General features: G+C 41.1%; 2 protein-coding genes across 8 annotated transcripts; one reads left to right on the top strand and one right to left on the bottom strand.

Annotated features, from left to right (window-relative positions):
* Nucleotides 1–4: 4 nt before the first annotated feature.
* Nucleotides 5–11,206, bottom strand: LOC109854682 (probable serine/threonine-protein kinase DDB_G0280133). Of its 7 annotated transcripts, XM_020428026.1 has the most exons (11): nucleotides 11,032–11,206; nucleotides 10,313–10,470; nucleotides 10,005–10,133; nucleotides 9,470–9,621; nucleotides 9,268–9,378; nucleotides 9,118–9,178; nucleotides 8,756–9,039; nucleotides 8,515–8,646; nucleotides 8,208–8,429; nucleotides 7,044–8,122; nucleotides 5–6,835 (listed from the first exon to the last, which is right to left on the bottom strand). In XM_020428026.1, exons 2-11 carry the CDS (start codon nucleotides 10,435–10,437, stop codon nucleotides 6,800–6,802), a joined length of 2,331 nt encoding a protein of 776 aa, XP_020283615.1. In that variant the 5' UTR covers nucleotides 10,438–10,470; nucleotides 11,032–11,206; the 3' UTR covers nucleotides 5–6,799. The 7 variants fall into 7 exon arrangements, with proteins under 7 accessions (XP_020283615.1, XP_020283609.1, XP_020283612.1 ...); XM_020428020.1 differs by having other exon boundaries at nucleotides 5–8,122; XM_020428023.1 differs by lacking the exon at nucleotides 11,032–11,206 and adding an exon at nucleotides 10,895–10,975 and having other exon boundaries at nucleotides 5–8,122.
* Nucleotides 11,207–11,749: 543 nt separating this feature from the next.
* Nucleotides 11,750–13,750, top strand: LOC109854673 (U5 small nuclear ribonucleoprotein 40 kDa protein). The gene is made up of 6 exons (XM_020428004.1): nucleotides 11,750–11,936; nucleotides 12,304–12,433; nucleotides 12,631–12,944; nucleotides 13,025–13,297; nucleotides 13,387–13,552; nucleotides 13,660–13,750. The coding sequence occupies exons 1-6, from the start codon at nucleotides 11,820–11,822 to the stop codon at nucleotides 13,710–13,712; spliced, it is 1,053 nt and encodes a 350-aa protein (XP_020283593.1). The 5' UTR covers nucleotides 11,750–11,819; the 3' UTR covers nucleotides 13,713–13,750.
* The last annotated feature ends 234 nt before the right edge of the window (nucleotides 13,751–13,984 follow it).

Raw genomic sequence — 13,984 nt, 5'->3', positions numbered from 1 at the left:
CCCCCCCCCCCCGATCGGCTCTCGACATTATACTTTCACCCTATACGTATTCCTGAGCAATAGTTACATCGCTGTTAAACAAAACGCCGGTACGATGTAACGCGAAGAGTTTTAAACACGGCTGTATAAAAAAAAAAACAAGAAAAATGTACACGCGGTGCGCGCAATAATACAAAAAACCCGAAAGACGCGCGATCTTTCGGATGTTCGCATTGTTTTCTGGTATATATATACCAGACAAGCGAGATTTCATATTTAGAATTAAGTGAAAAAAACTGCTAAACTACGATAACTCATAGAGTAAGTGTGTGTTACTTCGATGTACAGGGTGCGACGGGTGGGGACGGGTTGGTGTGACCGCGCAGAGGTGATTCTTCGTGCACACAAATGAAAAAACGTTGACAAGCATACAAATCATACGTGGTGGTTAATCTTAGCGCTCAATCCGGGAGATAAATCCCGATGATCGGATGATCGTGTGGCCAGTGGCCGGAGCGTTCGTCGGAGAAACAAAATTACTAGAGATATGTAAATATCGAACACACACGAACAGTTCTCGGTAAGTTTTTTAAGTAAGAGTTTTGAGATGCGTTTGCAAGTATATTAGTTCCTAACTTCGCGTATATATATAAATACTTTGGCACGATTGTTTCTTCGAGACGAACGTCCAATAGTTGTCACTGAAACACTCGTCTTTTAAATAAGATCTGGTGTTGGAAAGAGAGAGCACGTACGTGCGCATCACTTGATCAGAAGTGTCTTCGGACTTCTGCTGCGCTCGTTATTTTATATTTTTGACTCGCACGAAGAAGAATCGTCTCTTTACCGGTTTGTAACCTTCCCCCTATCCTTCGCCTAGCATATACACGCGTGGATGCGTGAAACGAACGAGCGAGTGCGGGATGATGATTGAAGGATGATGCGGGAGTGAAAAAGCTGGCAACAAACAGTATATTCTAAACTATCTTAAATAAAAAAAAAAAAAAAAAAAAAATCTCGCTTCAACACCCAGACTAATATCGCACGACAGAATTTAAATCAGACGCGATTTTCGTGGTCTTTTTTTTTCTCCATTTCTTTTTTTTTTTTTTGCGACGCGATTTCGCGCGCAAAGAGAAATTGGGCGACAATTTTTCCGAGCGACACGTGATGTATTTTATACATATTAATCGAACCGCTGTGTTCAAATATATACAAGACCTTTGTAATGTACGAGAGAAAAATAAAAAAATCCGATTTTGTGATATCGATATTACACACAAAGTAGATAAAAAAAAAAAAAAACGTCGTTTAAGATAGCTCAGAGCATCGACACACGATGAGAGATTATTCAAGCCCGAAATACCTAGACTAAAAAAAAAAAAAGATTGTTTGTACGCTTCTTAAAAAAAAAAAGAAAAAAAAATACACAGTATCGCACAAATCGAATAGAATACATTTCGATCTTATAGACGAAAACCGGTTTCTCCGCTTGTGTTTTTTCTCCTCACGCTGTTGACGGCGTTGTTGTCTCACAAATGTAAAAGCGTACGCGTGCTTGAAGGGAGGACAAAAAAAAATATATTATAATTACACAACGTCGTTTATACGCGAAGATACTCGTCGGGAATTTAAATAATTATTCGCGACATTTGCAGTCAACGAGTTTCGTCTCAACAATTTGTTATATTGTGAGCGTCGATCGCGAGGTGTTTTAATTAATTAATTTCTAACTCGTGTCGCGCACGAGCTGATAACATATATATATATAACACAGTGAGACCAAAGAAATACTATATAAACTCGCGGATGGTTCAAATAGTATTTTAGACTAAAACGTATTATAGAAATTAGAAACTGAAAAACAAAAACAAAAAAAAACAATTATAAAACAAAAAATCTGGACCAGAGAGCCTGTGGTCCAGATTGAAGGTTGAACGTCCACCTTCAACCCGGACCACAGGCAATTCTAGTCTTTTGTTTTATAATTGTCTCATCGAGCCGTTATTATATTAAAAAAAAAAACAAACAAACAAACAAACAAACAAACTCGTCGTCGTTAAAAATCCGATCCGGTCGTTAATTTCGCGGAAAAACACGATTCGGACGTCCGGAAAGATTTAAGAGAAAATTGTGCTCAGTCGAATAAAAAAGTAGACAAAAAAAACTACGAAACGTATGTTTCTACCGAGTAAAAAAAAAAAATAAAAATAAATAAAAAACTGTATGCAAAAGAGAGATGAGTGGCAACTACTATTATTTGGACGAGCAAAGTAATTAAACGTTAACGCAACCCCCGTATTTTACGAGGCGAAACACACATTCTGTGTGCGTGTGTGTGTGTGTCTGTGTGTATATTGCGTGCGTGTGTAGAGTCGGAGAAGACGCAAGATCTGCATTTTACATTCGTTTGTGTTTGTAGATAAGCAAGCAGCGGAGATCACAACGATCGCAAACGATTGCAGTCGTATGTATATAACCATTTTAAACGTGGGCGACGATTGCGAAATTTAATATTTTTTAAAGTATTTTATCGTCTCACATCCCTTAAATAGTAAAAAAAATATAGACGTAAGAGAATAATCGAGAGAGAATGTGTACATTGTTGCACCATTGTTCACGAGAAAAAAAAAAAATAACGCAGGCGATTTGAGTTGATCGTTGGGGGATTTTTGATTTGTCACCGAATTTTTCGCGCAAATTCGAAGAGAATTCCTATTTGTTTTTTTTTTTTTTTCAACGTCAGAAAAATCGGCCTTGCGAAACCTTCTTCTTCCCGTTTGTACGAGTGTGTTTTTTAGTCTCGGAGAAGATTTTTTGGAGAATTTTTGAAGACCGTCGATTTTTGCGGAAATTTTTTTTTTGTTTTCTTGTCACGGAATCGTCTAGTTTTTCATACACGACGATGTGCGCGCGCGCGCGCTCATTAAAAAAACGCAAAGAGACTCGTTTGACCGCCGATTGTTTTGCGAGCGTTACGATTTGCTACTTTCGCGCAGCGTACTTTTGTTACTCTCGAGACGAATTTTGTACCTAGTTCCTTTTGGAACCGCGATTGTTTGCGCACAAAAAGTAAGTTTTACTCTCGTTAAACACATTCGGTTTGCCACCTTCGGTTTTGTGGCCAACGTCGTTAACACTAGGACAATCAAACACTCGAAACACGACGAGTGTGTTTCGCGCGCGCGCGCGCGCAAATTTGCTTTAAATTTAAACTGCATAAACGTTTCGATTATTTCCAACGAGAGAAGAAAAGATCAAAAAAGGTTCTGAGAGCTCTTAGCTATTAAAAAAAAAGAAAAAAATTAAAAATAAATGTTTTTTATCTTCGAAATTGACGAAACTAGACATTCTCAACTCCCAGGTTGTTCTAGTGTTAAAATGTTAACTGGTACACGTATTGTCGTCTGTGCCGCGCTGTTGCAAACACACGGAACGGCGTAGCACGAGTGTGTTGTAGCTAAAACTGTCTAACTGTTGCACCTAGAGAAAGAAACAACAACTTTTGTAATTTGTTTTTTTTTTTTTTTTTTTTGTTTGTCAGTTCTTCCAATGTTTCAAGACTCCACTCTTCAAGGCGAAACGCTCGTTGCATTGCAATTCTGACGATATCAAAAGCAAGAGAGAGAGAGAGAGAGAGAGAGAGAGAGATGATTTTTATTATCTTGTGCCACCATGTAATTTAACAACGAAATAAAACGTATTTTCCCACCACGTTTTGTCGCTAGCATTTTGCTAAATATAGATTTTTATAGAAGACGCACCGAGAGAGAGAATCTAATAGTAGGTACTTCTTCATCGGAGAGTTTGTTGAAAAACACGTACGTGGATGTGTGAATTTGCTTCACGCGCACGATAACAAAAACCAGAAAGCTCGTGTATTTTGCCAATCCGTGCTGGTCCCAGTTACGGAACAAAACGTCTCCGTTAGACGTCTGGATGGAGTTTTGATTCCGCGCGCGGGTGTCTCAAACACACGGTGAAGTTTGTTTTTTTATAGCTTGACGAACAACGCGCAATCTCCTCAGTCTTCAAATTTCGCATTCCGCAACGAGCGTCTCGGGTGAGTCTTGATCTACGTGCTGTGTATGTGTATGTGTGTGTGTGTATGCGTGCATACTCTGTTGGTTGCAAGTTTCATCGATAGGTTTTTTGCTACACACCGAATGTTATCTATTTTTATAGAATATACGTTCTAGCTTGAGAGAGAGAGAGAGAAAACACGTGTAATAAGTTTTACGTAGAAGAGTACAATAATAATATTAGATAACGTGTAATAAATATAAGGGAGATGATAGAGCGTTCTCTGTAACCGCGACACGTGTGATAATCAACGAGGGAGAGCGTGTGGTAACGCGTTTCAAATTGTTTGCGTTCGTTACCGATTGTTGTACTTGTCGTAGTAATTTTTTCTTTTTTTTCTTTTCTCTGCCCGACATTTGGAATTGGAACGACGTGTGTGTGTGTGTGTGTGTGTGTGCGCGCGCGACAACGTGTCATCATTTTACAAGAGCGAGACGATTCCGTTTTCACACATGGTTCGCTTTTCCCATATATATATATATATATATATAAATATATACACACACGGCCACGCGTACTTAGGACTCTCTAATCGGAAGTTCGTTCCGCTTTTCAGCCTTCCCCCCCCCTTCTTCCTTCCCAGTCCAATTTTGTAAATCACACCCGAGCGAAACGTCTGATCGGATTCGACCATCAATTGCAAAAAAAAAAAAGAAATAAAAAATCACGTATGTACTAAAAATACCAAGTATGTAACGAGCCTGAAATATAGAAAACAATTTTTGACACGAGAGAGAATTATTAGTTCCGTAAAAAAAAAAAAAAAAAAAAACTATAGCGTTATGTATATAAGCGATTGTATAACGGAGATGAGCGATTGTATAACAATGTAAAATTACCATGTAAGTAGCAATTATATTTATTGTTAACCTACACCTATAGAGAGAAAGAGAAAGAGAGAAAGAGAGAGAGAGAGAGACCACGAGAGACACGAGAACGGTCAACGGTGCGTCTAAGATGTAAACGAGAATACATTTTTTTAAATAAAATTCTACTCGTACTTCTTTACTTGTCAGATCTCGAACCGGGAACTTGCAAGTTTGATGATCGCGTTAAAACACAAGGCGGGGGTTGTGTCTCTCCCAAAAAACAGTAAGTTAGAAATTTATCTTGAGAACGGACAACACCGTCCAACTGTTGTTCAATGTTTAACAATTTTATTTCCATCGTAAGTGTCCGTTTTACCTTCCACAAAAAATCGCAGGTGGGAGACAAACGTGCGGGTCAACTTCAGTAACTTCAGCCGCGTTCGATTTTCATTGATTTTATTTTTTTTGCATTCGACATAACGTATATTGCACAATGTGTGTGTGTGTGGGGTGGTGTCCGACATTTATATCGGCGCCGTCGTGTCTAACGACGGGTGTCGGCTTACACGTTTTGCCGTTTCGCTCGTTTTACAAATGTTAGTTGATACAATTAATGTATACTTTTATATATCAAAATGGCGAATATGAGTGACGATCTATGAGTTCTTCTTCTGCTGTTTTTGTGCGCGCGACAATATCAGAGGCGACCGAAGTAACTCCAAAAGGAGTTTCGGTTATTGTATTTTTTTTTTTCTTTTCTTTTTTACAACAGATATGTGAGGGATTCCACGGTACAGGGTTTGTGGGTATTTGGCGAACGCGTCTTATTAGAAAAAAAAAAAAAAAAAGAAAAAAGAAAGTATCTTCTTCGTCTCTTGGCGCGCCCACGTCCTCCGATAGGCCGTTTGTTCCAAATTATCCCGCGATTAATTATTTTTCCCATTATCGGAACTAAAGAGTAACCGAGTTCCGCAAACTCGGAATTAGGCTCGCCGCAAAAAAGGGTTTTTGTCGAATAACACACCAAGTTTGGATTTCGTTCGATGGGAGGACGCCAAGTTTCGTCGATGTGCGTATGTACATACAAGCGCTCAGTTCGTCGTCTCTCCTCGTCGCGAGAGAATCTGCGAAATTGTTTTTGTTGCAAACCAATCACGCGCGCCGGATCTCGCGAGAGGCGACAGTGTTCTCACTCTTACAATGTAAAAGGAATTACATTAGCTTTATAAAGTGTGTTACATTAGTATACAAATTGCTTTTTGTTTTTCTTTTTCACACGCACGCACGCACGCACGCACATATTTGATTATGAATTTCGTTCCGCGCTCCGTTCGCGCGGTTCGATTTGATGACGCACTTGGAAAAAAAAACGCGCGCGCGCGCGTGTGTTTTAAACTTAAAGTCAAAAATCATTCGCGCCTCACGTGTGTGTTTGGCCGATAGAGCGTTCACACATAGCACCTTGCGTAAAAAATAATTACACGCGCTTGCAATAAATAATAATTCTCTAAAATAGACTTCTATATATATATATATATATGTGTTGTACGTAGAAAGTTTACAAATATGTCATATCGCGTCGGGAAGAAGCGTAATAAACGAGAGAGAAATTGCCGCGAGTGTGTGTAACACAAACTGTGCGAAACGAAGAAGCTCGAACTTGGCGGATTCTGGTCTTGTTGGACAAATCGACGCGTCTCGTTCGATTCGAACGGGAATGCGTTCTAGAGCCATGTTGTCGTTTCCGAACAATGTTTGTTTTTTTCGACGAGGAAGTTGTTGGAATTTAGAAACAATTTTTAAAAAAATATCATACGGACTCTCTTTCGTTCGATTACTCCCTCGACTGTCTGTCCTCTTTGTCAGTCTTATCCTCGATATCGTACGATCGATACAAACTTGATCGCGCCGTGTTGAGTGTTCGAACATCAAGTCGGATTCTGTCTTCTCGATATATCAATCAACTAGAGATAGAGAGAGAGAGAGAGAGAGAGAGATTATTACAGAGAACCGGACGATAAAAATAAGTCCAAACGTCCCGGCGGAAAAAAAAAAATCAGAACATTATACCTGAACGTATTGTTCATCGTCAGTGTCCCCCCGATTGCTAGTTCGTTCCAACGAATTGTTTATTTTCTCGTAATCGGAATTGATTGTTGTCTTGTCTCTCACCTTCTCGTAACCGTCCGCGTACGACAACAAATTGTTCACTTGCTCGTAGGGTGGATCCTCGTTTCGCGCGACACTTACATACTTGACACTCTCGTAGTTCGGATCACTGTGGCTGACGGATTCGTAATTCGGTTCGGTGTCGCTGTCACCGGGCCTGCTGCACACGGACGCGTAGTTCGGTTCGGTCGGATCGTGCGGCATGCTCTCGTAATTCGGTTCGGAATCCGTGTCCTGATCGAGTTCAACTCGACGTCGCATACGCACCTTCTCGTAACCGGGATCCTCGCTGCTGGCGTTGCTCACCTGTCTGTGTTTGTACGCAACCAGATACACATCCGCGCTGTTTCTCGTGTTCTGTAACGACGTGCTCGGATAGTGCTCGTTTTCTTGCAAACACTGCGGTCGCAGCACCTCGTAATTTGGATCGGACGAATTCGCGGGACTTCTTCGCGCGGAGTTTCTCTTGTCGTTGTTCGAACTCGTGACGGCTTCGTACTCGTGATTGCTATCCGCGGAGTTGCTCGACAGGGCCGCGATGGCGGCGATCAGTCGTGATTGTCTGTAACCGTCCGCGTCCGGTCGGGACAATCTCGAGGAACTTACGTTGTCGCTGTCGTTGACGTGGTAATTGTTCGCGATGTTGCTCGCGGCGGCGTAATGCGCGAAATCAAGCTCCTTCTTCTGAATCTCCACGGACTCGTGGCTGCACCAGGACGCCCGGCTGATCTCCACCAGACTGAGCTTCCTGCAAGCACTCGCCTCGGGATAGCACGGAGCGTTGTTCGAGCTCGGATGAAGAACTTCGTTGTGCTGCTGCTGCTGCTGCTGTTGCTGTTGCTGTTGCTGCTCCTCCACTTCCCGTTTCTTCTTCATCACCTTCGCGTACATATCCTCGAGCGACTTACCCACAGACAGCGAGGATCTCGACCTGCTGTCGTCATTTTTAGTTTTCTTCTCGACGCACGCGTAACCCTCTGTGGTCACTTCGGGTGGCGGTGGAAGCGGGGAGTTTGCCTGACGTTTCTCGGGCTTGGGAGATCCGGGATTGATAATGGAACTAGTTGCGCTCGACGACGATGCTGAACAACGAAAAAAAAGAAGCCAGTCAACAAGTTAATTAACATCCCCGAGAGCAAGATGATCAATCATTTATTTGTCAACAACCTTGCCGGGAGTGGGCATGCGCGACGTGACGCAAGCTGTCGACGCTGGGAGGTTGCGGCGCGTGATGCGTATCTTCCGGGCGCGAAAGCCCCTGACAAAACACCGTCTGTTCGTGCTGCGTTTGTCTTTGTACTTCTGACGTCATCGGTTGTATTTGCGCGTAAGTCTCGCTACCGCTGGTGTACACTTTGTCCTGTTCGTCGATCGCAGCGTACATTTCGTCTGTTGGAAAACACATGCTCGCTCGAGTCTTTTCATTTCGCGTCTTCGTCATCGCGGGGTTTCAAGAGATTCAAGACTCACTCACCTGAATCGTCAGAAACGGTAGCGTAGTGAGGATCGGTGATCGGTCGAGCGGAGTGACTTTGTCGATAGGCCGCTTTGGTCTGCGCGATTATGTTGGCTAACGGCTCCCTCACGCTTATGCTCGTGTATCCCTCTGTATATAATATTAAAACTCATTAAAGAACACGCACAAAATTGCTGAAAATATTCATCATTCGCGGAAAAGAAAGACGAAGAGAGAAGGAAGAAACACAAGGAATTACTCGAGTCTTGGGAATCCCCGCTAAAATGCTGCTGCGAGTTGTGCTGGGGTTGCGGCGGATGCGACAGCATCAGTAGAGGCGGTGTCATATACGGCAAGTCCTGATTGGCCTGCACACCGCCGGTAATTGCATTGGCAGCTTGAATGTCGCAGTGCGATTCGGAGTTGAGGAGAGAATTGTACGAGGACGATCGGCGGGTTCTCGGCGGAGCAACGGGATTGCCTTCCGGTTGTTCCGAGGAAGTCGACGGTTTTTCGATACTCGTTCCTGGATTGACATTATTTCTGCGAAGAACGTAAACAATTAAAAATAAAAACAAAACTCAAAATCACGTGTAATTGGAACACATGTGTGAATGTTACCTATTTATTTGACTAGCCTCAGTCTTCTGAACACTTTGAAGTTGCGCGTAGGGATGTTCAGCTGTTATCAAGATAATAGAATTGTTATTAATTATATAGTTGACAAGTATCTCTAGAAAAAAAAAATCATTTGATAACCAAGTTGCTTACAATTGTTAGAAATAGGAGATGCAAATCTCTTGTATTGATGAGATATATCTTGCGCCAGAGGATCTTGCTCTCTGACCTCTTGCCCCTCTCTGTTGGATATTTGTTCCTGTTCTAAAAAAAAAAAAAACAATAAAAAAAAACAGACGATAAAGAAAGAGCAAGTCTCGTATTAAACCAGCAAGATTTGCTCGTTTACATGTACCTGCGTCTTGAACTGTAGCGTATAGTTCCGAATGGTCCCCTATGGCTTCGTTAGTCTCGTAAATTATCTGAGGCACAGACTCCACCGTGTCCTCGTGTTCTCTGCCCTTATCCTTTGGAATATCTGGAAGACTTCTATTGACACTTGTGATCCTGCGTGTGTAAAAAAAAAAAAAAAAACAAGTTGAAATAAATATGTGTCAACAAGTAAAATTAAGTTACAAGATTATGTATGTTATGCATCTATGTTTGGAAAAATGTTTTCTTGTGCACGAGCAATGTACATTCAAAAGTTGATACTTTAATGATTTTTGACCAAATCAGATTAGTATTTTGTTAAGAATTCTGTTAGCAAATATAGTTCTGATGATGTAGTATATGTAAGTTTTGCAAGAAACAAGCATATATATATATATATCAGTGTTTTAAACAAGCAATACTATAAAGGATGCTGAAAGGAATGACTTGAGAAATATGCAATTTGATTGGGAAAGACTACAGAGTAACCGAAGTGTGAATTTAGAGGCCAGAGGAACCTTTTTCCACCGTCCGTGACAACATCCTGTGTAACAACTTGGGCTACATCCGACATTGGGATTCTGTTGAAACCGTCTGTTTCGGAATTATTCAGTTTCACCATACCAGCGAGTCCGAGAAATTCATTCCTGCATTAATGCGATCGCAAAGTTGTAACAACAAATATGAAAACTTATAGATGTGTGTGTGTCATCAAAAAAAAAAAACAAGAACAAAAAAGAAATTATAAAAATGGCAACTGTTGGCAAACTTAAAAAATCTTGCGATGACAAGTGAGACTCGACAGAGGATTTTCTGATGGACCCACTTGTTTTCGTTTCGTCGGCAGCTGCAGATGCAGGCGGCGACGAGGCCGAGGAACGACAGCAGGACGCCAACCGAGACCGCCAAGTAACACCAGGCATCCTCCTCGTCGAGGAAAGGGCGTATCATGTTACGAGCTTCCTGCTGATCGCGCTTTCATATCTGAAAAAAATAAAAAAAAAAAAAATAAATAAAAAATAAAAAAAACTAGCATAGCCGAAAATCTGCTGCTGTCACAGTCGCGTTACATAACCTCAACAAGGCGACAAGGAACACACCCAGGGGGGGTGTTGTTTTAATTTTTACGCGCGCATCTCGTCCTCGCCAGATCCGTTCTGTTCGCTGCGCACACGTTGCGCTTAGTTAAATAAAAAAAAAAAAAAAAAACAGAGCGCGATTAACCAAAGGGTGTGCGAAGAGAAACAAAAAAAAAACAGACAAACACCCACGAAGATGCGAATGAAGAAAAATCATCCGAGAAGCACATCCGCGCGTTTCTTCGCGGAAAATTTATAATTTCCTTCGGACACGTACTTTCCATGTACTTTCTCTCTCTCGCCGGAATGTTTTTTTTTTTTTTTCAAACCTCTGATCGACTGACGTTACACACAGCTCGACGAGCGGTGGATCTCTTCAGGATCTCTCTCTCTCTCTCTCTCAGCGATAGATCGAGCGAAGAGAACGGATCCGTTTCGAAACAAGATATAATATTATCCCGCGTACATTTTTCCTGCAACGTCGCATGTAAAGTCCCGCTGTCAGGTCATCTTCGGATTCAAATTCTATTACAGTTCCGATCTCCACTTGTGTATATTTTTTTCTCACACCAATTATCCGTCGGGAGGATCGGACAGAACCCGCGCACGCATCCTCTCGCCAATGGTACACACGCGCGTCGTCACCGCAAACTGTCCGATCCTTATGTAAAAAAAAAAAAAGACAAGGGGTGCGTTCGGACAACTCAACGGTTGGAGAAATCATCGCTTGTGATAGGACTGTTCCTCAAAATCTGCGGCGGTTCCAAAAGTATGATCCAATCAGAAGCGATTGGGTGCGTTCAGACAACTCAACGGTTGCGCAACGGTTGAGAGATAATCAATTCTGATTGGATCATACTTTTGGAACCGCAACAGGTTTTGAAGAATAGTCCTATCATAAGTGATGATCTCTCAACCGTCGAGTTGTTTGAACGCACCCATTGGGTGCGTTCAGACAACTCAACAGTTGCACAACGGTTGAGAGATAATCAATTCTGATTGGATCGTACTTTTGGAACCGCAGTAGATTTTGAAGAATAGTCCTATCATAAGTGACGATCTCTCAACCGTCGAGTTGTCTGAACGCACCCATTATGTGTCAACCGTTGTGCAACTGTTGAGTTGTCTGAACGCACCCATTCCGATCAACTCTGATCCGATATATGGTGGGGGGAAAGGAAAACAATTTCGTACCAAACCTGTCGCGGGAAGGAAAGCGTGGAACACGGTGAATCAAAACTTTTCTACATCACCATGCCGTTCTTGGACAAGAGAAAAGGAGGAGATGATATATTGGCGTTGGTTCCCGCCTCGAAAAGAACAAAGACCGAAATAGTTTTCAGTAGCAGGGAAAAAGCAATTGTTCAAAGTGTAAGATCTAACCTCGTTTCTCTCGTCACCGCGTTTACAAAGTTGCTGGAAAGAAAGAGACTGTGCTCCCACACACACACACACACACAATAATCGAGTTGTGTTGTTAGACACGTTAAAAATACTACATAAAAAAACAGTCACTGTCTTCACTGTAAAAATATCTTCTCAATCACTCAGCTTGTGGAATATGATCCCACATAGCTTGGTTTCGCATGAATTTCGCACATGTGATCGGTATCACATCTTTAATTCTTATTTTGAGAGAAAGAGAGACCTACCTGCTCTCTCATAGAATTGTTGAAGTAAAAATTGATGTCTCTGAGAGATTGAAAAATGTTTATTTATTTGCAATAAAATTTTCTAGGGCCCGCCAAGGACTTCTTCCTTGCCAGCACCAATAATGTTGTGCGAGGGACATCAAGGAGAAATTTTTTCTCTTGAATTTCACCCAGAAGGCCAATATCTTGCCTCTACAGGATTTGATCGACAGATCTGTAAGTTTTGTCATTTAACTTCACATCGGTAGTCCTTTTATTGCAGTTTGTTAAAAAGAGTAGGTACGCAAACATTATTTGTATTATTTGCTAGACTGTTTTGTTTAGATCAGGATTAGATAGTTTAGAAATTGGTAAACACATTGTAAGATCTGCATTTCTTCTTTTTATTGAAGAAATTCTTATATCTTTTGTAGTTATCTGGGATATTTATAAAGAAAGCGAAGCTCTCGGTTGTATGCTTGGACACAATGGTGCTGTGATGGAAATGCACTTTAGCCCGGATGGCAATCATCTGTACACAGCTAGCACGGACGAGACGGTCAGTTTGTGGGACTTGTGGCGCGGAACGCGAATTAAGAAATTGAAGGGACACACTTCCTTTGTAAATACCGTGTCAGGCGCGCGAAGAGGACCTCCGCTGCTTTGTTCTGGCGGCGACGACAGCACGATACGTATTTGGGACGCCAGGAGAAAGTGTCAATGTTACGTACTGAATAACACATATCAGGTGAAAAATTAGTTTGTTGTTTTCGTTTTTTCAATAATGCAACAGATGGAAAGTGATTAATCTATCTCCGTTGATTTCAGGTGACCGCGGTGACGTTCAACGATACAGCGGAACAAATAATCAGCGGAGGTATTGACAACGATATAAAAGTCTGGGATCTTCGAAAAAATGCGATACTTTACAAACTAAAAGGACACACCGACACCGTAACAGGATTGAGTCTCAGTCCTGACGGATCGTACATACTTTCCAATTCAATGGACAATACTTTGAGGATATGGGATGTGAGGCCGTTTGCACCTTACGAACGCTGCGTGAAGATACTGACCGGGCATTCGCATAATTTCGAAAAGGTATCTTTTATATAAAACATCTAAATTGCAATGTATAATGATTGAAAGTAAGTTGGCGATGCATCAGTAATTGATGTGTTTTTTTTTAGAATCTTTTGAGATGCGCATGGTCTCCAGATGGCAGTAAGGTATCGGCGGGATCGTCAGATCGATTTCATTATGTCTGGGATACTACTAGTCGTAGGATATTGTATAAACTGCCTGGCCACAACGGATCTGTGAACGACGTTGATTTCCATCCGAAGGAACCAATAAGTATGAGACACACAATTTGCAGAACAAATACACGCGCTACAATCTTTCTTTCTCATATTTTAATGGAAATATAAATTTATATAAAATTTATCTTTTTTTTTTTTCAGTATGTTCGGGATCTAGCGATAAGCAAATCTACATGGGTGAAATTGAACCCTAACAAAACAGAGACAAAACTGAAATATTTTAATTCAGATTTGTGGAAGAAAATTTAAAAGAAACGCGTTATTTACGGAAAATAGACTGTAATGATAAAAAAAAAACTATTAATTAATTACTTTTATATTACACACATTAATTAAACATCAATGTTACAAAACACATTTTGTAATACTATCTAAACATGTGTAATCAAGATTATTTGTAGGTCAACGTTTCAAACATATTTAAAAACACAATTGAAGAGATTTCAACTTATATATAATTTATTGT

This window comes from Pseudomyrmex gracilis, unplaced genomic scaffold (genome assembly GCF_002006095.1).
Source record: "Pseudomyrmex gracilis isolate BER0280 unplaced genomic scaffold, ASM200609v1 scaffold_71, whole genome shotgun sequence".
Lineage (NCBI taxonomy): Eukaryota > Metazoa > Arthropoda > Insecta > Hymenoptera > Formicidae > Pseudomyrmex > Pseudomyrmex gracilis.
This window is presented reverse-complemented; position numbering and strand designations above follow the sequence as displayed.